Raw genomic sequence first — 23,147 nt, 5'->3', positions numbered from 1 at the left:
AAAACTTCCTTCCCAAGCTGGCATGGCCCCTCCTTTCCCCGAATCGGGCCTCCTCCTCCTTCCCCAATCTCTCCTGCCCGCCTCCAGGCTTCCCTTTGCTGGCGTGTGTGTTTGTGCGTCTTGCTTCACGCTCCTGGCCCTGGGCAAACGCCCATTTTTATGGAAGGAGGAGTTTGGCAGGGAGGAGTCGCTGCTCTGCGAATTGGCAGCGGTAGCGGGACTCTGGGCGGGTTGCAGAGGGCGGGGGGGTGGTGAAGCTACGCTCGTCTGCCTGCTTGCCTCCCTGCCTGGGCTTCCCCCCACCCCCCGGTTCCTGTCTGTGCTTCTTCGGTTTGCAAAGGTTGCCTTGACGCGGAGCCAGGCCGAGGCAACGATCTAGGCACAGGTAAAATGAAATGAAAAGCTTTGGGGAGCTGCAGTGGGTTGGGGAGGCGGCTATTTTAAGTGTGGGCGCTGGAGGCTTGGAAGCAGCTGAGAGCGCGGGTTGGGCGGGGGCGAAGGGGAAGGAGTTGTATTTCTGCTATTATTTAATAAAGCGCCTCCACCTCTTGCACAACTCCAGCCCTCCTGCGGGACGGAGTTTCCGCCGCCCTGGCGGATCAGGTCCTTTTCTGCACCGCTTCCAGTTGATCCGAATTGTTGCAGTAGGGGGTGATAAGGAACACAGAGCCCCAGTTTCGTTTCCCCGAAAGGAAGGAGGTGCGGAAGTTTAGCACCCTCTTTCCGCCGCCACCCCAAAAAAGAAGGGCTTAATCGCGGCCAAGAGTCTCTGCCAAGGAAACTCTTTTCGGTGAGATCCAGTGTGACGTTAAGAGTGGGGAAGACGTCACCTCTGAGCATGTGCAGAGAGGTTTCTTTTCCTCATCTCTTAGGAAAGAGAGCCAGACCCTGCAACACATGCAGAATTCCAGAGGAGAGATCAGATTCTTACAAATTAGACATTTCCAACGTGGGTCGAAAAATATATATGCAGCTTAACAACACATTCAAAAGGGTGACCAGACTAGTCTGTCTCAGCAGAAACAAGAGTTTTGCAGGCACAAATCCCTTGGTTGTGGCTGAGCTAGGAAATGCTAACCTTGAAAAGAGGGTTAATGGCTATATTCCAAGCTCCTTTGTCCAAAATGTTTTGGAAATAATTACTGCTATTAAAACAAAACAAAAAAATGTGATGCTTCCTTCAAAAATGGTCTTCTACTGCCATAAGTGCTCTTAAGTTACAAAGCTGAGCTTGGTTCTGTATGCAGGGGGGGACCAGGCTCCCCAGGAAGGGAGCTGCTGCCAGTCAGTGCAGGCAGGGTGGAGTTAGATGGACAACTGGCCTGACTCAGTACGAAGCTAGTTTCCTTTTTTGCTCATGGCCAACTCGGTTAGGAAGGTCTGTATTAATTCCCATTGTAGATGGAGCTGAGAGCAGTACAGGAAAGAACAGATAAAGTGATATTACATTTGGGCTGGGGAGGGGGGGTAGTTGAGGAAGGTGACACTCTCAAAGCCTAGCAACAGTTGGAGAAGCACTGCAGTCTGGAGTGTGACGAAAGTAAGTACTTTCCACACCACATGGAATTACCTTGGATAATTTACCGGCAGAAGGATGTACCGGTAATAGTGGCTGCCAGTTGTTTTAAAAAGGTATTATGTAATTCCAGTGGAACTCCCAGTTTCAGAGGCAGTGTTTCTGAACACCAATTGCTGGGGGTTGCAAGTGGGGAGAGTTGCTGTAGCGATCAGGTCCTGCTTTCAGGCTTCCCTTGAGCATCTAACTTCCTGCATTGCAGGGGGTTGGACTAGATGAGCCTCAGGTCTCTTCCAACTCTTCCATCTATTCTATGATCTGGTTGGCTGCTCCAAGAACAAGATGCTGGACCCTGAAGGACTCATCTGGCAGCCAGGCTTTTCTGGTGTTCTTAGTTGGTGGATGTTGCCATCCTGCTTGGCTTGTGGGCTTCTGAGAACCCTCTGGCCACTGTTGGGAACAGGGTATTGACTGGTGGGTCTTTGGCAGGGCTTTTCAGCCAATGGAAGAGAGGATTTTTGATGGGAGTTTTATTTTTCCACTAATATTTACAGGGAGCATGTGTACTAGTGTTTGAACTTAGCCAGGCGCCAGGCGCATTTTGCACCTGGCTTTCAACCACTTGTGACCAAGAGAAGATGCCTGGCCACCAGGAGGGCACCTGACATCTCCACCAACTGGGGATCGTTGAATCTGGATTGCTTTCACACACTAACACCCCGTTCTGTAGTATTCTATCAGTTATATTTTATCTGCGCAATCGGAATGAATTTCAGGAACCCGAATGCTTTTTCGCCATTAAGAAACAGAGGTCAATAGATGGGCCCAACACACTGACTCAGTATAAGGAAGTTTCCCTGCCTTCCACCCCAGCAGCCTTCCAGGGAAAGAACTTTCGATTTAAGGTCTCCTCACCAGGAGCAACCCTGTAGATAAGCCCATGTTTAGTATTGGTTCTGTTTGATTGCTTGTTTGTTTTGCTAGCCTGGTTTCCATGCTAGCTGTGTAAGAAGGGAAGAGCCTTGACTTTTGCAGCCAGCAGGGAAAGCATTCCCAAGTAAGCTGTTGAAGGAGGGATGGTTGGCTCCCTCACTCTTCCACCAGCCAGGCCAAACGCAAGAGAGCCTCTTTTCTCTGCAGCACAATATAGAAACACAGTGGGCTGGCCACCATTTCTTGTTGTTACTTTTGGAAAGGGCACCTGCTCTGCATGCAGAAGGTGCCAGGTTCGATCCTCAGCAGCGGCATCTCTCCTGCCTCCAGCCCCAGAGAGCTGCTGCCAGTCAATGTGTAGACAGTTTTGAGCAGCTAGACAGACCCAATGGATCTCACTTGGCATAAGGCAGTGTTTGAATGCTGCAGAGCCACATTGGGCAAAAGATTCTTGCCATTGCAGGGGGTTGGACTGGATGACCCTTGGGGTCCCATTCAACTCCAAAATTCTACAATTCTATGATGATAAGAGGAAATGCAGTAGATTGTTGTAGCAGGTAGGGAAAGTAGACCAGGATCTTGCACCTTGCAAAGTGGTGTAGAACAGGCATCCCCAAACTTCAGCCCTCCAGATGTTTTGGACTACAATTCCCATCTTCCCCAACCACTAGTCCTGTTAGCTAGGGATCATGGGAGTTGTAGGCCAAAACACCTGGAGGGCTGCAGTTTGGGGATGCCTGGTGTAGAAGATGGAACTTCTGCTGACAGAGCCTTTTTTTAGGCCATAGTGGAATGTGCAATTGATATGGGCAGGCTGAATGAGGATTTGAACCCCAGTCTTCTTTCTCCTGGTCACATGAGGTTTTGACCACTGCCTTTCTTCACTTCATTTTACTAGCAAGTCTTAGTGGCCCTCTTGTAGCCAGGCGACTCAGCCGTGGAACTTACAAAGCAGGCAAATGGGAAGGAAGGGCCATAGGTAGCTCAGTTGGTAGAGCATGAGACTCTTAATCTCCAGGTCGTGGGTTTGAGCCCCACCTTGGGGCAAAAGATTCCTGCAGTGCAGGGGGCTGGACTGGATGACCCTCTGTGATTCTGAGAACTCAGTGGCAAAGCATCTGTCTTCCATCTAGGAGGCCCCTTGTTCAATCCCCAGACGTGACTAGTGGTGCCCTCCGTCCGAAACCCTGGAGAACTGCTGCTGCTGCTGCCAGTCTGTGTAGGCAACACTCGACTAGATGCACCAAGTGGTACAAGGCAACTTTCTGAATATGGAAGAATGACTCTTCTGTGCACTCATAAAGGCAGCATTTTGCCTCCAGCATAGCAAAGCAAGAAAGAGAACGAAATTTTCCCACTTCTTTCTAGCGGGAGAGTCTCGCCCTTCATTTGAGTCTCCTGTTCTGCTGTCAGGTTTTTAATGTTGAGAGAGAGAAAGTGAGAACTGTATCAACTCTCAAAGAAGGAGGAAACTTAGTAGGCTCTAAACAACTGAGTTATATTATCCAGCTCCTTTCCTCTGTTGCTTACCACCACAGAGTACATTGAACTCGTTCCCCTGTGAAAGAGTAGCAGAATGCGTGTTGTGGTCATTTTATTGTGTCATTGTTTGGGGGGAGAAAGCATGTTTGCCTCTTTTCCTGAGTATCCAGTGTGGTTTTTCTTTCTGCCCACAGACGACTGAGCAGGGTGGGGGGAATTAGCAAGGACTTGGGTAGATGCAGAAACCTTTCGTAGACTTGCTCGCAACGCTTATTCTTCTTGAACTCTGACATTTGTTGCAATGACTTACAAAAGGCGAAGAATCTTTGTTTCTGTTCAGCTTTGGTACAGCTTTGTTGCAAACTGACCTGTTTCCATCTCTCTCTCTCTCTCTTTCTCCCTCACCCCACTTTACTGATTCTTAATTTCATTCAGATAGTTTCATATTATAAAGCTCTACCTCCAGTCATCAAAAGCACTGTGCCTCTGAAGAACAGTTGGTGGGCACTGCAGGTGGGGGAGCTGCTGTTGCGTTGAGGTTCTGTTTGCAGGATTCCCACGGGCATCTGGGCCTTAGGCTTGACCTGACGGAGCTCTTTTGACGTTAACCCACACAGCTAAAGGCCCACCATTAGCCTGCACAGCGGCCTTGTCAAGTGTCTGAAGCAAGCAGTCAAAACAAGATAGATCTCCCGGCGTCCTGCGCTTAGACTGATGCCTTGCAAGTTGGGCAGGCCTCTGCTGCGCTGTGGTTAAGAGTTGTTTGGAAACCAGGAAGAGAAGTTTGCATTAATGATAGTTAAGCATTATATCCGCATCAAGGAAACAGTAGTGTGGTGTTCTGCTTTTCTCAGACCTCGCCAGGAATACGATGCGCTGTTCTGGGCACGGCAGTTTAAGGAGGGTATTGTCAAACTGGAATGTGTCCACACTGTCGCCGACCTTCCAGATGTCTTTGATCACAACTCTCATCAGCCCCGGTTAGCGTGGCTATTAGGGTGATGACTTTTTTACAACCTCATTTCCCTGTATCATAATTTGATGAGCTTTCATTAAAGATTAGATAAAATCTTACTTTCAAAGAGATTTGATTTAAAAAAACCTCACGCTCAAAATTATTTTAAAAATTTTATTGATCAGTTTTTTTTACCATTTTTGAAGTCACTGTAAGCAGATATAAAATTGAACCCAAGCTTTAGAGTCCCATATATACAACATTATATAGGGTCATCAAACACAGAAGGAAGCTTTTTTTAGCTGCAGTAACAGTATAGACGCCACTAGAGGACGATGTTTTGCTACCTCTCCTGTAGGTTCTTTTCCCAGCATGCCCGGCAGGGTCTGCTGGCTGAGTTTTGAGGTCCCAAAAAGGGGCTTTTACAGTATATTCCTGCGTATAAGACTACTTTTTAACCCAGGAAAATCTTCTCAAAAGTCAGGGGTCGTCTTATACGCCGGGTCGTATTTCTTATACAGTGAGTATATCCCAAACTCTATATTTTAACTGGAAAAGTTGGGGGTCGTCTTATACGCCCAGTCGTCTTATACGCCGGAATAGTACCTTGCGCAGGTGTGACATTTGTATACCCTATGTTTCTAAGAACACTCCCCATTGTGGAATGTGGTGTTGTGTCCAAATTTGATACGAAATATATATAGAATTGTTAATACAATTTTATGAAATGGTAAAACGGCATAAAAACGGCTTGTGCGTACTTTTTAAATATTTCAATGGAATATATCTCATTTTAGTCATTAATAGGCAAAAGTTCATCCATTTGTACTACAGGAAATAATTTTTTAGAAAAAAAAATGAAAAAGTCATCACCCTAGTGCAGGCAACCTTGGCTCTTTAGATGCTTTGGAACTACAACTCCCATGATCCCTAGCTAACAGGGCCAGTGGTCAGGGATCATGGGAGTTGTGGTTCCAAAACATCTGGAGAGCCAAGGTTGCCTATGCCTGCCCTAGTGGCTATAGTCCCATCCGCTCCGGCATCATACAGGTGTGCTGTCTGGGGCTGGTGGGAGCTATAATCCAAAACATTGGCTTGGCAAAGGCTGGTCCAGAAGAAGGTGGGAAAGATGGTGTGAGGAGGCTGGAGATCAGGTCTGGCAGTGCAGGGTTGACGGAGCTGGGTTTGCTTTAGCCCAGAGAAGGCACCCTGTAGAGGCAATGCAATCACTTTCGCCCGTCGCCCTGGCACAACAAATATACTTCAGAAACAAAACCGGGACTTTTTGAAGTTAGAAAAGTTCAGTGCTTTTTTTCCAGGGGGGGGGGGACAGGGGTATGCATGCCCCTAAACTTTTGTGATTCTAAGTTTGGCCTAATTGAGTTGCAGTAGTTCAATACGAGTAGGAAAATGAGAGTACCCCTAAACATTTTTTTTAAAGAAAAAAAAAGCACTGGAAAAGTTGATGAGGAATTGAATTGAAAAATGTGGGATTTGTTGGCACCCGTCTTTCTCGAGAGACAATGGAGGGCACCCCCAGGGGTGAAGTTAAACCACCGCGTTAGCAGCAATGAAGCAGCCTTCAAAATTTTGCCAAGCGCATTTCGCACCTGGCTATTGGCCACTTGCAACACATCCTGTAGAATTCTATCTGATCTGCACGATCAGAATGAATTTCAGGAATTCAAAGTCTTGCAGTTTTTGGTGTCTCTGCTGGGAAAATGGACAGTGGCGGAGCAGCTGGATCTCTAGGACTCTGTCATCGCTGTGTCAGAGTGAGTCCCTTGTTGCCACCAATCCTTTGCCTGAGGGGGGAAATTATGCAAAAGGCCTTCAGAAGTGAGCAACCTCCTTGAGCCACCTGAAACACAGCCTCGGGCTAACCTTGGATGTCATCAAGGTACAGTAAACCCAGTGAACCACGGTTATATCTACCCCAGGCCAGGCTTAAGAAGGAGGTTTCCAGTTTAGTAGGAGGGGAAATTAACAAGCTTTTTTCTTCCTGGTAATCTGTTGGTAGTGATGTATATAAAGCTGTGTATAATCTTATTTGTGGGGAAATGGAGAGGATCTCTTTCCATATGTCTCTAGGCTTAAAGCAAATGAGGGCAGGTTGGCATTTTGTCTTGATGGTGGTTAGAAACAAGGCCTTGATATGACTAGTTGAACAGCGGTGTTACAAATGTAGTGCTTTACAGTCCTTTAGTGATATCTGGATAATTTGTGTGAATATATGTATGTGTGTGTGTGTGTGTAATATTATTATTATTATTAAATTAAATTTCAATACTACCCTTCATCCAAATACAACAGGATGGTTTACAATATAAAAATACATATCATTTTTTTAAATAATAAAAAAAACAACTCTCCCATTGGTGCCAATATGAGCTCCCCCCAGAAGCTGCAGGGAGGGTGGGGTGGACTTTTGGCGGCATCACAATTAGGGAAGTGCGAAGCCCGCAGTCCTCTTGCTGTACTGTGATTTAATTTGTTCATTTTATTTCATTTAACACTATGTACATACCTGCTTGGTTGTAAATAAAACCTCTAAGCACTTTGCAAACAGAAAAGAACAACATCAAAATTGTCAATAAAAGAAAAAGTTTAAAAGAGGTCAACAAATGTAATTAATATCAACAGTTCTGTTAAGAGCAGATTAAATAACATGGTGGCTTCTATGCATCGGGGTAGGTTTCACTGAATAAAAGTATTTTAGCAGGTGCCTAAAAGACTGCAGCGAAGGTACATTGCTTGGTTGCCAATAGTGCAGCTCTGGTTTCTATGTGCTGCTCTGGATTGCCAGAAGTGGCTTTGTCATGATGGCCACATGACCTGGAAGCTTTACGCCGGCTCCCTCGGCCAATAACGCGAGATGAGCGCGCAACCCCAGAGTCGGTCACGACTGGACCTCATGGTCAGGGGTCCCTTTACCTTTTTAAAATGGGACCCAGGTGGTGCTGTGGGTTAAACCACTGGGCCTAGGGCTTGCTGATCAGAAGGTCAGCAGTTCGAATCCTTGTGATGGGGTGAGCTCCCGTTGCTTGGTCCCAGCTCCTGCCAACCTAGCAGTTGGAAAGCACATCAAAATGCAAGTAGATAAATAGGAACCGCTACAGCGGGAAGGTAAACAGCGTTTCTATGTGCTGCTCTGGTTTGCCAGAAGCGGCTTTGTCATGCTGGCCACATGACCTGGAAGCTATACGCCGGCTCCCTCAGCCAATAATGCGAGATGAGCGTGCAACCCCAGAGCCGGTCACGACTGGACCTAATGGTCAGGGGTCCCTTTACCTTTTTAAAAGACTGCAGCGAAGGTACGTTGCTTGGTTGCCGATAGGCAGGGAATTCCAAAGACAGAGTGCTGGCACGCTAAAAGATCAATTTCTTCCAAGTGTAAAAGCAAAACTGCTATATCTGGTTTTGCCCTAAGAAGCAAAAAGTGGTTGCCTCTATATCTGCTGTGCATGCAGAATCTCTGCAGGGTTTCAAGCAGGAAGTCTCTCCCAGCCCCACTTGGAGATGCCAGAGATAGAGACTGGGATCTTTCGCATACAAGGCAGACGCTCTACAGCCCTCGCCCTCCCTGGATGTGTGACATACTCATGGTTGGTCCCCAATCCGGGATGGTTGCCAGTTCACAGCCAGCGCTCACTTGCCAAATTATTAATTTCACTTGCAAATTGGCACTATTTACTCAGCTATGGGGTGTGTGGGTGTGTAGGTGTTGGATCTGCTCCCTGACTCGAAGTGTCTGTGGGACTTTATGTTCCTGGCTTTGGCACCTATCCCTTGACTTGCGAGACAGGAGGATCCCAGAGCAGGATGTGCTCTGTTTTTGGAGACTACAAAGCCCATCATCCCTAGCTAGCAGGACCAGCGGTCAGGGATGATGGGAATTGTAGTCCAAAAGCAGCTGGAGACCCAGGTTTGAGAAACCCTGCTTTGCAACGTGGCCCTCCAGTTGTTGCTAGACTACAACTCCCATCATCCCTGACCAACGGCCATGGTTGGCTGGGCCTGATGGGAGCTGAGAGTCCAATAGCCTCTTGGAAGACACCAGATCCCCCCAGCCCTTGTTGTATAAAGGAAGCAGGTGCCCCTTCTCATCCTTTTGTACTTGAGATCCTTCTAAGGCTGCTGTCCTGTATGCCTTTACTTGGAAGCAAGTCCCATTGAACCAAAGACTTGCTTCTGAGTAAACAGGCATATGAGTTTTAATATTTTACCCTCTGAGAACCTAGAGGCAGATTTACGAAAGTTCCCTTCAGGGATAGGTACTGCCCATGCAATTATTTAGAGGAGGTGTGATATAACTTTGACCCTCGAGGTGTTGCTGAACTATAACTCCCACCTTCCCCAGCAAACATGGCCAACATCTCCAGCAACACTCAATTTATTAATTAAATAGGTCTGCTGTTCTGTGTCTGACCTGAGATCTGTTGCTATACAGCTTCAAATCCTCAAATTGGCGCGTTTGATAAACGAATAACATCCCCCCCCCCCGGAGAAGGGGAGATGCCAAATTGGGGAGCTGGTGTGTTTTTCTGGAGCAACCAGTGGTTTTACAATATTGACAAGATCAGCAATGGCTGGTGCCCATTGAGGACTTGGTGAGGTGAAATGCAAGGAGCCCAGTAGAAGCCAGAGCCAATGGACAAACCTTTGAACTATACAGAGCTCTTTGTCTGGCAAACCAAAGGATTATATCTGATGCTAATCTTACTCTGATTAATATAAATGAATGGCTCTACATTAGTCATTTCCGTTATTTTCAGTGGGTCTACTTTGAGCAGGACTAGCGCTGAATGCAACTGGAAGCATATCCACTGCCCGTCACAACTTCAGTAGTTGTGATCTTTCAAGCCAAAGTCTTCAAAAACCGCCCCAGGGTTTTCTACTGTTTTTTTGGGGGGGGGAGGAAAAACAAAAGATCTCAAATTCTGAGCAAACGGGTCTTGTTGATTCTTGTGCTTTGCTCACCTTTTCTCCCCCTGATAATACCTTTCGCAAGTCTAAACACATTAATTTCTAGCTTGGGTGTGGCTTTTGAGCACAGTGCGCCAGGTGCAAAAATACGTACAAAGGAGAGGGTTGTGGCGAGGGTGACTCACTCTGAGCGGGGTTATCTCCATGCCTGGCATTACCTGAAAGACCTGCCATGATATTAATGCAAATAGAAGGGGGAAGGTATCAACGGCAACAGGTTTATAAGATTCCCTTTCTCTGCAATCTCTTCCACCTAACCCAGGCATCCCCAGACTTCGGCCCTCCAGATGTTTTGGACTACAGTTCCCATCATCCCTGACCACTGGTCCTGTTAGCTAGGGATCATGGGAGTTGTAGGCCAAAACATCTGGAGGGCCGCAGTTTGGGGATGCCTGACCCTAACCCATTGTTGCCTTGGTCTTCTGGCTTAAAAAAGAATGGCAGCCCTCGTAACATTGGGACTGGCGGGGGCAGGAGGAGGGGAGCCCCACAGGAGGCAGAGCCAGAGGCAGAGCCAATGAGAGGCAGAGGCAGTTAATTCTAGTTTTGTCTCCATTTTCTTCCCTGTCTGCAAAACAGAGACAGAAGACTAGGAAGCTGACAGGCAGCAGCCCACCCCTGTGGACTGCCTGTAAGTGTGAAGGCCGGCAGGTGGATGCTGGCTGAACGCCTATTAGTCTTGCCAGGAATCATCTATCTATTTATTCATTAATTCACTCAGTCACTGTCCCACTCACGTAAGTGTAAAAATGGTGTTGTCAGATCAGACCACCAGAAAGAGACTGGTTTTAAAGAAAACGTTTGCAGAATACTTAAAAACGCAGTGTAAAACAAAATGTTAGAACACAAATAGGATTTGCGTAAGAGCAGCAGTGGAGGCGAACTTTTTGGTTTTTATTGTGAGGCGGGCTTCCTCAAACTCGGCCCTCCAGATGTTTTGGCCTACAACTCCCATGATCCCTAGCTAGCAGGACCAGTGGTCAGGGATGATGAGAATTGTAGTCTCAAAACCTCTGGAGGGCCGAGGCTGAGGAAGCCTGTTGAGGTAAGGTGAAGTTACAGTGGTACCTCGGTTTAAGTACACAATTGGTTCCGGAAGTCTGTACTTAACCTGAAGCGAACTTTCCCATTGAAAGTAATGGAAAGTGGATTAATCCGTTCCAGATGGGTCTGCGGAGTACTTCAACTGAAAGTATTCAAACTGAGGTGTACTCAAACCGAGGTGTACTTAAACCGAGGTATGACTGTACAGTGGTACCTCGGTTTACGAACACAATTGGTTCCGGAAGTCTGTTCATAAACTGAAGCGTTCATAAACTGAAGCGAACTTTCCCATTGAAAGTAATGGAAAGTGGATTACAGTGGTACCTCGGGTTATGAACGCGATCCGTTCCGGGTCGCAGTTCGTAACCCGAAAAGTTCGTAACCCGAAAAGTTCGTAACCCGAAAACGCCATTTTGCGTTTGCATTCTGCGCTCGCGGCGAAAATACTTCCGGGTTTGCACAGTTCGTAACCCGAGTTGTTCGTAACCCGAGGTGTTTGCAACCCGAGGCACGACTGTAATCCGTTCCAGATGGGTCTGCGGAGTACTTAAACTGAAAGTACTCAAACTGAGGCGTACTTAAACCGAGGTATGACTGTATGTATAGAGTAACTCTAATATGCAGCGTAAATTGGAATTTTGAGGGAACCATGGAGGGGAGGGAAGTCGTAGGTGGAATGATTGCTGAATTTGAAAGGTTGTCGGATTGTTTATTTGTTGAAAACTTATAGAAAGAAAATTATAAAGAATAGAAAGGGGGGGAACCATCTCTCTGGTCTGGGATTCCTTTCTCAAGGGTGGACAGCCTCGTGGCTCCTGGAAGCTCACGAGATGGGACAATCCACCCTTGCTGTTTATTCCAAGCAGTGCACTTGCCTCTGAACTTGGAGGTTCCATTTGTCCAGTCCTCTTTGAAAGCCAAGTCAGTTGGTTGCCCCGTTGCCTCCTGTGGAAGTGAGTTCCATAGCTTCAACTATGTGCTGTCTGAAGAAGGACTTTCCTTTTGTCTGTCCTCCTGAATCAATTTCTGTGGATGTCCTGGAGTTTCTAGCATTATGAGAAACATAGAAAACTTTTTCTCTGTCCACTTTCTGCACACCTCGGGTCATAAAAGTGGCTGGAGGGTATGGTGCTCCCAGGCTCTGCTTGCCAAGGGTGGGGTGGGTGGATGTCTTTGTGTGCATGCCAAATGTCTCATCTAATTGACTCGCGTTGGGTTAATCTTCTGCACATGCACAAACTCTATAAACCTCCCCAGACATAGCGAAAGCCAGCCCTCCACACTGCTTTGCCCAACTCACACACACCCTGAATTCAAGAGTGCAACAAATAAAATCTTTAAAAAATCCAATATCTATATGTTTTTAACACACTTGTATTTGAAAACTCCCCCCCCCCCCCCGTCCGAGAAATGTTTGAATCTTGGTTCTTGGAATGAATTTGGAATTACGGTCGTACCTCGGCTCCCAAACGCCTTGGGAGTAGAACGTTCCGGCTCCCGAACGATCGGAAACCGGAAGTGAGTGTTCTGGTTTTCGAACGTTCTTTTGGAAGCCGGGGTTCTGATGAGAAGCCGCGCTTTGGAAGTCAAACGGACTTCCGGAACAGATTCTGTTCGACTTCTGAGGTACAAGTCTACCAGCAAAGCAGAGGAAAGGGGATATTTTACTAGACTCTAGATTAGGGATTGGAGAAGAAATTGGATCTTGTTTCCATTTTAAGAAGAAACAACCTAATTCACACTTATTGAACCAATGCATGAACCCAGAGATTGTTATCCTTCAAAATGTGCATTTCTCTGAAATTTGCAGTGCTGTTCTCCCACCAACCAGTGTGTACAAAAATGCGCTTATGAGAGGAAAGTGTGCAAAAGAATGCATATATTAGTGAAACTGAGAAAATTGCTAGCAAAAAAATGTGTATATTAGTCAAAACTGCACACAAAATATTGGTTTGTATCCAACAAAGAATAGATACAGTGAAATACAATTTCACTGTATCCTACTGTTTGCCGGATACAACCCAAATTTTTCAGTGGGTCTAGATACAGCCATCTGCTTATTAGGAGAAATTGGCACTGAAACCCTGACAAACTTCCATAGGAATTTTTAAAAGCACAACAAAATTACTAAAGAAATATGGAGAACTGAATTTGAGATTCGAAAAATGAGAAACAAGAAATGAGAGATTCATTCATCCCTAGTCCGAAGAGATGATTTTGCTGGCGTAAAGTACTAGTAAGTCTGTGAAGAAAATGGATTTCTTTGGAGGGGCCTTTCCTGAGGAACAGCATTCACCAAATATCTGAATAGATCTATCATCACATTTGCTTTAACCTTTGTTTTCATACCTCGCCCCACACACCTTTTCCTGCAAATGTGTGCTAAACCTTCCCCAGGGACAGCCCAAAACAGGCACCCCCAAACTTCGGCCCTCCAGATGTTTTGGACTACAATTCCCATCTTCCCCGACCACTGGTCCTGTTAGCTAGGGATCATGGGAGTTGTAGGCCAAAACATCTGGAGGGCCGCAGTTTGGGGATGCCTGGCCCAAAATATTTACATTCCTGAGGTGGAAATTCCTAAATGACACCTGCCCTCTACAGCGTTGTTGTTGTTGTTGTTGATGATGATGTATTTTAAAAAATAATAGCAGCAGTAGTAGTAGTAGTAGTAGTAGTAATAATAATAATAATAATAATAATAATAATAGAATAATAGTTTGGGATACTTCATCCTTGTCTGTCTGTCTGTCTACTTACTGTTTTAACAGTAAGGACTAAATACTTTTTTTAAAGGCCTAAGTTTGTCAAGTCCATTAATTTCAATGGATCTCCTCTGAGTAGGATTAACTTTGGATATGATCGGAGGCTTCCAGGTCTGAGAGTCCCCATTCCAGGCAAGGATAGGTGTATAAACCCTGACATTCCTCTCTACAAATGAACAGCCAGCAGAACTGGCGCAAGGGAAGGTGATCTGTCTTGCTATTCAGCAGATGTAGCTGTTCAGAGAGAAGGAGAGAGAGAGAGAGAGAGAGAGAGGCTCTGATATAGTTGCTGATACCATTTTGGGCTTCTGACTGCTTGGAGCTGGAATGCCATGGGTAGGACAGATGGCATTTTGCAAGCGTTGGCAGTCTGTAGGGGTGAGTGGATCCCTCAGTTTCGGTTTCTCATTTTTTACAACCTTACAGTTCTCCACATTTCTATATCAGTTTGCAATTCTTCTTCTTCTTCTTCTTCTTCTTCTTCTTCTTCTTCTTCTTCTTCTTCTTCTTCTTCTTCTTCTTCTTCTTCTTCTTCTTCTGACCCTCATGGAAATTTATCAGCATTTTAGCGCACTCTTCCCTAACAGACACATTTGGGGGGGGGGTATGTACATTTCAATACGCGAAACGCATGTATGTAACACGCTTTTGCATCGCAAAATTCAGATAAATGCAAATTTCACAGGACATCTTGAGCTTGTTTTTTTGAAACATGTGAATTGAGTCGTTTGGCCTTGAAATGCAACCTGGACCAATTTCCTCCTCCTTTCCTTATCTGCACTCCATGTTATATATGTTTAAAAGCACACCTCTATGTCTACCTAACCCAAATTCTTCTCTTAGAGAAGCTGGATTCCACAACCCGCATAGATTATGCAAATGCAACAGATTAGCATCATTGCGGTTCCTTTGCATGATTTCAAAGCCTCCTTCCCTAACCCCTGGCTTCTGAGATGACACGAGGCATTGCCCGGCATGCCTCTTTCAAGGAAAGTGTGCAACATTTGGGACTTCTTAGCACAGAGAAGAGGCGAGTTCGAGGAGACATGACACAAGTTCATAAAAGCATGCATTCCCTGCAGGCAGTGAGTAGGGGCAGTGGGGGTTTTCCGGGGGGGTGCAGGGGGACGCATACCCCTAAACATTTTGTGAATCTTTGTACTTTTGTCCATTTACTGTATTTATTTTTCCTGATTTGAACTATAAAATGGTGGTTTTATTGAGTCAAAATCAGAGTACCCCTAAACATTTTTTAAAGAAAAAAAAAGCACTGGGTAGGGGGTTTTCTCTCTCGCTCTCTTATAACACTCATGGGTGAAGCTGAGCATTGAAAGAATCAGAACAGGCAAAAAAAAAAAGCAGCACATAGTTGAAAAATTTGCTCCTCCAGGAGGCAGCGATGGCCACCAACTTGAATGGCTTTAAAAGAGGATTGGTGGCGCAGCAATAGATTGGCTCGCACGTTTGCAAAGCTAAGCAGGGTCCAGTCTGCTTTCTAATTGGATGGGAGACCACACGTTGAGATGATTGCATTGCCGGGGGTTGGACTTAGATGGCCCTCGGGGGTCCCTTCCAACTCTGCAATTCATGAAAGATAAGGCTATCAATGTCTATTAACCCTGTTGGTGACACCCTGCTTTTTTAAAAAAAAAAGCAAGCAAGATGGGAGTCTTGCGGAAATTGGTCTCCAGACTGCTGCCTTCTGCTGAAGATCCAGGACAAACCGCTGCCTTCCAGGAATCCCACCCCCCAACTTCACTTCCACCTTTGAAATCCCAGTAATGTCTGGGAAATCCCCGATGTATGACAGTCCTACCCATTTCCCTCTCAGTAATTGTGAGGACTAGAGACAGGAGAGACGGGAGGAAATCTGAAAGGTTGGGGGTGGGGCTATACTGATGGTGCTCTGTACGCCCTTTTTGTTTTGCCTAGCCTGTTCCATTGGCAATTTTCCATACTGCTCTGAGAAATATCTTTTTTTCTGTCTAGGAACCTAGGAATATCTTCTTCTTTGGCCATCATTTGTAGCCAAGTAAGATTGTCTTCCATAAACACGATTTTAACAATGGGTCCAATAAGTGACCGTAGAGGCCAATTCTGGATCCACACGTCCTTCCACAGTGGGGACATTGGTTTCCAAGCAGGAGTTGATCACGGTGTGGATTTGCCAAGCGTGCCTTCCTCTTAGTACGTTTCTCCCTTGCGTCCTGAGATCGAGTTTCCTCAAAGCCCATGACACCTTTGGTAAAGGCTGTTCTCCAACTGGAGCGCTCGCAGGCCAGTGTTTCCCAGTTGTCGGTGTTTATACTACATTTTTTAAGATTTGCCTTGAGACAATCTTTAAACCTCTTTTGTTGACCACCAGCATTACACTTTCCATTTTTAAGTTCGGAATAGAGTACAGTAATTGCTTTGGAAGACGATAATCAGGCATCCACACAACATGACCAGTCCAATGAAGTTGATGTTGAAGAATCATTGCTTCAACACTGGTGATCTTTGCTTCTTCCAGTACACTGATATTAGTTCGCCTGTCTTCCCAAGTGATGTGTAAAAATTTTTGGAGTCTAGGAACCTAGGAATATGCTTTACACCAGGCATCCCCAAACTTCGGCCCTCCAGATGTTTTAGACTACAATTCCCATCTTTCCCGACCACTGGTCCTGTTAGCTAGGGATCATGGGAGTTGTAGGCCAAAACATCTGGAGGGTCGCAGTTTGGGGATGCCTGCTTTACACTGATTCAGACCTTTGGTTTATCTAGCTTGGCACTGTCTGAACTAACTGGCAGTGACTGTCCATAGTTTCAGGCAGGGACTTTGTCCCAGCCTTACCTGGATATGCTGAGGATCGAGCCTTCTACATGCCAAGCAGATGCTCTACCACTGAGCCAAAGCTCTCTGTGTTTAATGCCATCTTTATCTGTTTCAGGAGGGCTTCACCCAATTGCCCGAGATGTCGGAAGAGGTCATTGTGCCTATCTATTGCACGGGGGTCTCCGCTCAGGTCCAGAAGCAGCGGGCCAAAGACCTGGGCTTGGGTAAACACGAGAATGCAGTCAAGTACCTGAACCAGGATTACGAGAGGCTTCGCAACGAGTGCTTGCAGAGTGGAGCCCTTTTCAGGGATGACACATTCCCCGCCACGGCCTCTTCCCTGGGTTTCAAGGAGCTTGGGCCAAACTCCTCCAAGACGCACGGAGTCAAGTGGAAACGGCCTACGGTGAGATTCAAGAAATGGCGCAGGTTGCAACCCAGAATATCTTTGACCTCGAGTTACGTCTTGCTATTGGCATCAGTTTAGCCCAGGCATAGGCAAACTCGGCCCTCCAGATGTTTTGAGACTACAATTCCCATAATCCCTGACAACTGGTCCTGTTAGCTAGGGATCATGGGAGTTGTAGTCCCAAAACATCTGGAGGGCCGCAGTTTGGGGATGCCTGGTTTTAGCCCATCTAGAAAATGGGCGTAGTAGTTCTGTGTAGGTAAGCTTCAGTTCGTTGGGAACACACGAAAGCAACAGAGTTGTGTTACGGGTCTGAAAATTCAGCTTCCCAAGAACCTCCTTTTTACACTCAAGTTTCTAGCCCTTATGGGGTATGGAGCTTAAACGCTAGTGTGGATTCAATAGCGAAGCATTGGCTGGCTGGCTCTACCACAGAGCTGCTGCCTTTACTCAGCATCTCCAGGTAAAGTAAGGAAAGACGCCCGCCTGAAAATCTGGAGAGCTACTGCCGGTCAGTGCAGACAACACCTAGCTTGATTAGGCTGACTCAGTACCCGTGTTCACATAGTAATGTCTGCTGATCTCCCTGAAGCCAAATAGGATTCCCAGTAGTCAAGGCTTCATGCCAGAATGAATTAAGCAAAGTGGTAAAAGCAAAACAGTGGAATTAATTATGGAGAACGTAAGAGAATATGCATATTGGTTTAACCTGCATTTTTAAGGCAGGTTGCAGAGCTGAGCTTTCCTGGGGTGGGGTGGGGAAAGTTTCACTTTTTAATTAATGTACACGCAGCCCCGATGATCAAAGGCCCTCCCTTCCCTGATAGCTGTCTAAAAGGTAAACAAGATAAAGGGCTGGTGCAACTTTGGCATTAGGCAGCCTGCCCCTCACCCTGCAATTCCTTTTCCCCTTTCCCAGGTAGAGGCAAATCATAATGCAATGCTTCTAAATACGAGTTGCTGGAAACCGCAGGAGAAGAGGGTGCTCTTTGAGCTCGGGTCCTGCTTGTGGGTTTCCCAGAGGCATCTGGGTGGCCAAGATGCTGGACTAAATTTGGGGGCCCCCCTTTGGCCTGATCCAGCAGGCTCTTCCTCTTAGGCATTTAACAGTAACAGCAGCAACAAAACAGCCCGCCTCCCTCTTGTGTATTTCAGGAACTGTGCCGCAACCCTCTCTTCATTGTGGACGGGGCCACCCGCACAGATGTCTGTCAAGGAGCTCTGGGTAAGGAGGGTTCACCCGAGGCTGTGAGGTTGTCTGCCAGAGATGGGCGCTAAGCACCCCAAAAAGCAGGGAGAGGTTGGGGGTCACTGCAGCCGGGTCTCCTCTCTCACACACCCTTGGTTCTTTCCCACCTTCCCCCCCCCCCCCGCTTCTTGCAGGACAAGGCTGTGGTCGTTGTTGTATAGGAGATCCTAGGAAGGGCTTGGCTGCTGGATCAGGCCAAAGGGAGCCCTTCCAGTTTTTGCAGCCAGGTCTCTATGGGAAGCCCTTAGCCATGTCTGTTGATTTCAGTGGGTGTGTTCTGGGGTGGGAGTTGGTTGGACACCACCCATGGGTGGGGGAGCAGGTTGGGCAGCTGCCCCCACCCATAATCAAGTAAATAAATAAAAACACTTCACTATAAGTAGAAATTTGTAGAAAGGTTAGGACAGATTTTTATGACCACTTGGGAGCAAAAGAAAGTAATTTAAAATGACGGTTGTTGAGACATTTCATTACAAATCTGCTAGACAGAGTCAGGCAGAGGATGATGACAGGTGTGTCCTCCTTCCCCTCCCCTCGAAATCTTGGCTACGCCCAAGACACCAGCCATCCCAAAGAAAAAAAGTTGCTCAAATTTATATGTTGGAAACGGGGTGGGGGGTGGGGACGGACAGCTTTTCTGTTTTCTTCAGGTAGACAAAACCTACTGATAACTTGGAAGGCAAAGGTTTTGATGCAATTTCTGGTTGTTGTTTTTTCCTGCTGGCCCTTTGTTTATTTTTCTGTGTTTTATTGGCATGACTTGTTTTCTGTTACGACGAAAAGTACAATTTTGAAAGGGCACTGGAGGCTTTCCGGGTGTGTCCTGATTGTGCAACAGCAGCCACAGAGCCCCCTGAGCATGTGACGTGACTCCCTCACTCTCTCTGGCCTTCGTACCATTCCTGCCTGGCTGTTTTCTTTTTGGCTTGGCTGTTTTGAAACTATCAGGTCACGGTCATCGAGGGAAACTTCCCGACAGCTGCAGGAAACACACCCTCCCCAGTGTTTCTTCTCCTCCTCCTCCCTCCCTCCCTCTCTCATACCACAGGCCATTTATCTGATCAGAGCCCTGCAGGCAGGCGTGCACGGCCTTAACAGACTGGTGTCTGTGCTTTCTCCAAAAAAAAAATTGCATTTCCAAGAAACAACTACCTTAAGTTTGTGGGGTGGGGGAAACAGTGTTTGTCAGAAACTCAGATATATAAGCTAGGTGCCAAATGGCTCCTTAAAGCAAGGTTGCAGTCGCCAAAGTGGAATGTTTCGTTGTCCTTTTGGGGCAAGACAGTTCTAAAGTCTTATTTTTCAAATGATGGGCTGACTGTGGTGGATTCTTAGTTAAATGTCTAGTGGAGATGACAACCTTGAGCCTTAAGAGCTTTGAGGACTTAAAAGAAGAAAAGTCCCTTGATCCAGGGACAGTCCACATATATACAGGTGAAACTCGGAAAATTAGAATATCGTCGAAAAGTGCATTTATTTCAGTAATGCAACTTAAAAGGTGAAACCAATATATGAGATAGATGCATGACATGCAAAGCAAGATATGTCAAGCCTTTATTTGTTGTAATTGTAATTATTTGTCGTTAGGCAGGTCAATTATAAATGGAATGTAATTAATGAAATGTAATAGCGATGTTTATTTTTGTATTACTGTAACTATTTGTTTGATTACTGTGGAATTCCCAAAAGAAAGCATTTGTAAAAATTAAAAGAAAAAGGAAATAATAATAAGTTGCATAACTGAAATAAATGCACTTTTCGACAATATTCTAATTTTCTGAGTTTCACCTGTACAAAAGAAAAAGCTCTCTCCGCTTGGAGTTTCTGGGGCAGCAGTTTCTCCCTGAAATGAAGGGGCTCTCGGGATGCCTCCAAAACAAAGTCTCCTCGCAACTTTCAGCATCCTTTATGAAACTACACTTCCCAGGATGCTTTGGGGGAAGTCACATCTGCTCAGAGTGGCATGATGCATAGTGCGGATCGGGTCTTAGTCATGTCCATTAACGCTAACAGGCCTAATTTGAGTATCTCTAATGTTGGATGCAACAGCCTCGCCAAATAATTAGAATTGTATATATATTTAAGTAACCGTTGTTTTTGTTTTAACTGGCTGGCTTTCCCTTTTCCTCTCCATCCAGGTGACTGCTGGCTCCTGGCGGCCATTGCCTCCCTCACCCTGAATGACCCTCTTCTGCACCGCGTTGTCCCCCATGGGCAGAGCTTCCAGAATGGATACGCTGGCATATTCCACTTCCAGGTGAGCACCTGCCTTGCTGCGAACCTTGTTACTCAAAGCACTGCATCTCTCTCTGTGTGTTGTTAAATTGGATGTCTTTTGTAGGAACATAGGCTATCCCTGCTTGCGAAGCAACAGAGAAATTCTTTGTGTCCTCCAGATCTCTCTGGTGTGATTATTTTAGCATTCTTCCCTGATTTGCTAGCAGAAAGCTTACACGGAGGTTAGATCGTATCCAGTCTTTATGAGCATTCATTCTGATTTATTTATTTTGCAAGTCGTTTATACGGCAATACGCATTTGTCCTCTGATCACCTTGATTTTCCTTGTGGGCGTGTTTACACCTTTCCAGTTAATCACTCATTCACCCCACCCTTTTCTGTGCATTTTCCAAACTGCAAAACTTTGTGTGTGTGTAAAATTGATTTAACAAAATAAATAAATAAATGCAAACATAACAAAAAGGGGGTTGGAAAGCCCCAACGAATCAAAAATGTAAACCATAGCCTAGAAGGACAAAGATAAAGTATAGCTCCAAAGGTATTATCTCATACAGAAATTCCCTTTACAAATAATCACCTCTGGCTTTCTGCTAACTGGGGGAGCCCGTTTAAAAATGGAGTTTTTATTCCAGGAGAGTGTGAATAAAAAGTCTGCTTTTACAGTTCTCTCCAGGCTCCCTCACTTAGCCCAAAGCCAGCTCCTTAAATGCATGAACGCCATTCAAGGCGTTGATCTTCTGCCCAGCTCCACCCCATCCAACGCCTGGCTTGGTCTGTTGCCAGCCAAGGTAGCTTTGCTGCTTAAGTCTTCCGCACCTGAAGACTCCACCCTGGTGTGGAATCCGACCTCACAGGTGATGATTTGCCTTGGTATTTCAAGGTTCTTTGTTTGTGGGGGGTGGCAAGGGTGTGGTGCATAGCGGGGAAGAAAGCTGTCCAGTGCCTCCCATTCAGAACACAGCCTGGTGTTTGCTCAGCCTGCTGACCTGTGCCTGCAGGTAGACAGCTGCAGTTTTCCTAATGAATCGCACTTGCAGATTCTCTCTCCCCTCCTGCCCTTTAGTGGAACTGGGTTCGTTAGGCTGCAGAAAGAAAGCTGGCTGGACTACCGGTAGGTGGGCCTGCAAGGAATAATGTAAGGTGTCAGACCCAGAGCTCGTGCAGAGTGCTGGACCTTGGAACATGTGGACTAATGAAGGCTTTCTCTGAGCATGTGCAGAGTGCAACCGCCAAGAAAACAACAACAGACCTGTCAGTTTCAGTTTCTTGTTTTTCCAGTTTTAAATTCAGTTCTCCCGGCTGTAGCCTGGAATTAAAAAAAAAAGTGTTGTGAAAATTCATGAACATTTCAATGTAAATTTCTTCTGAAATACACATTTTTGTATGCCATTTTGTCTGTTTTGCAAGCAGTTCCCCCCCTTATAGAATACTCTTTTTTTGTTTTCACTAAAGAACTTGTTTTTTCTGAACACTTCCCCCTAACATTTGTATTTTTGTAAATGGGTTGTTCAGTTGCAGAACGACCCTTGTAAAATTCAGAGAAATGTAAATTTCAGAGGATCCTTGTGTTTGGGCTCACATAATGGTTTGATGAGAAGTACAGATTAGGTACTGTTCTCATCTAAAATGCAAACAACAGCAATCTTCTCTCCTCCCTGCCTCCATTCTTAACCACCGCTGAGTCATCAAGGGCCCGTGCAGGACGGACCAGGTTCAATTCCTGGCATCTCCAGGTTAAAAAGTTTTCACCTTTGTCTTACCTGTTTTGCGCTTGGTGCAGATCTGGCAATTTGGCGAGTGGGTCGACGTGGTGGTGGATGACCTCCTCCCAACCAAAGATGGCAAGCTTGTGTTTGTCCACTCCGCAGAAGGCAACGAATTCTGGAGCGCCCTGCTCGAGAAAGCTTATGCCAAGTAAGCGTCTATATCTCTTGGTTTGGGGTCGACCGGCGGGGGGGGGGAGGCTAAAGCTTTGGCCTAGCTGGTACAAAAGACTTGTGTTTGTCCCACCTCTGCCAAGGGCAAACTCTGTGACCTGGGGGCTAGTCAGCCTCAGTTTTCCCAGTTGTGAAATGGGAACAAACAGGATATTCTCCCCCCCCCTTTATTTTAGATTTCTTACTAACCCTTTACCAGAAAGTCCCAGGGCGGGTTACAACAGTGAAATACACAACTATAAAAGAACTAAATCATTTGAAATGTAAAAGAAGAAAAGTGCAAAAACAGTTTAGAACAGTTCCACATGTATAACCATTACAAGTGAAACTCGGAAAATTAGAATATCGTCGAAAAGTGCATTTATTTCAGTCATGCAACTTAAAAGGTGAAACCAATATATGAGATAGATGCGTGACATGCAAAGCAAGATATGTCAAGCCTTTATTTGTTGCAATTGTAATTATTTGTCGTTAAATGGAATGTAATTAATGAAATGTAATAGCGATGTTTATTTTTGTTTATTGTTGTATTATTGTAACTATTTGTTTTATTACTGTGGAATTTCCAAAAGAAAGCATTTGTAAAGATTTTTAAAAAGAATAGTAAGTTGCATTACTGAAATAAATGCACTTTTCGATGATATTCTAATTTCCCGCGTTTCACCTGCATAAGTTGGCCTTACCCAGCTTAGGTTCAGAGATTTGGGGAGCTCAGTGGTAGAGCGGCTACTTTGCTTGCAGATGGTCCTGGGTTTAATCTGAGTGGGGTGGGGTAGATGAGTCCTGGGGGGTCCTTTCCAGCTCTGGGATCCCATGAT

The 23,147-nt window shown here is 45.8% G+C and overlaps 1 protein-coding gene across 1 annotated transcript in view; it reads left to right on the top strand.

Annotated features, from left to right (window-relative positions):
• The first annotated feature begins 217 nt into the window (after positions 1 to 217).
• CAPN1 (calpain 1) overlaps positions 218 to 23,147 on the top strand; it is a 47,190-nt gene continuing 24,260 nt past the window's right edge. Inside the window, exons 1-5 of the mRNA XM_088659076.1 lie at positions 218 to 385; positions 16,612 to 16,902; positions 18,061 to 18,130; positions 20,293 to 20,411; positions 22,173 to 22,306. Coding sequence (XP_088515202.1) covers positions 16,636 to 16,902; positions 18,061 to 18,130; positions 20,293 to 20,411; positions 22,173 to 22,306 — 590 coding nt within the window. The 5' untranslated portion in view covers positions 218 to 385; positions 16,612 to 16,635. The remainder of the gene's footprint in view (positions 386 to 16,611; positions 16,903 to 18,060; positions 18,131 to 20,292; positions 20,412 to 22,172; positions 22,307 to 23,147) is intronic.

Source organism: Zootoca vivipara, chromosome 16 (assembly GCF_965207765.1).
Source record: "Zootoca vivipara chromosome 16, rZooViv2.hap1.1, whole genome shotgun sequence".
Taxonomy (NCBI): Eukaryota; Metazoa; Chordata; class Lepidosauria; order Squamata; family Lacertidae; genus Zootoca; species Zootoca vivipara.
This window is presented reverse-complemented; position numbering and strand designations above follow the sequence as displayed.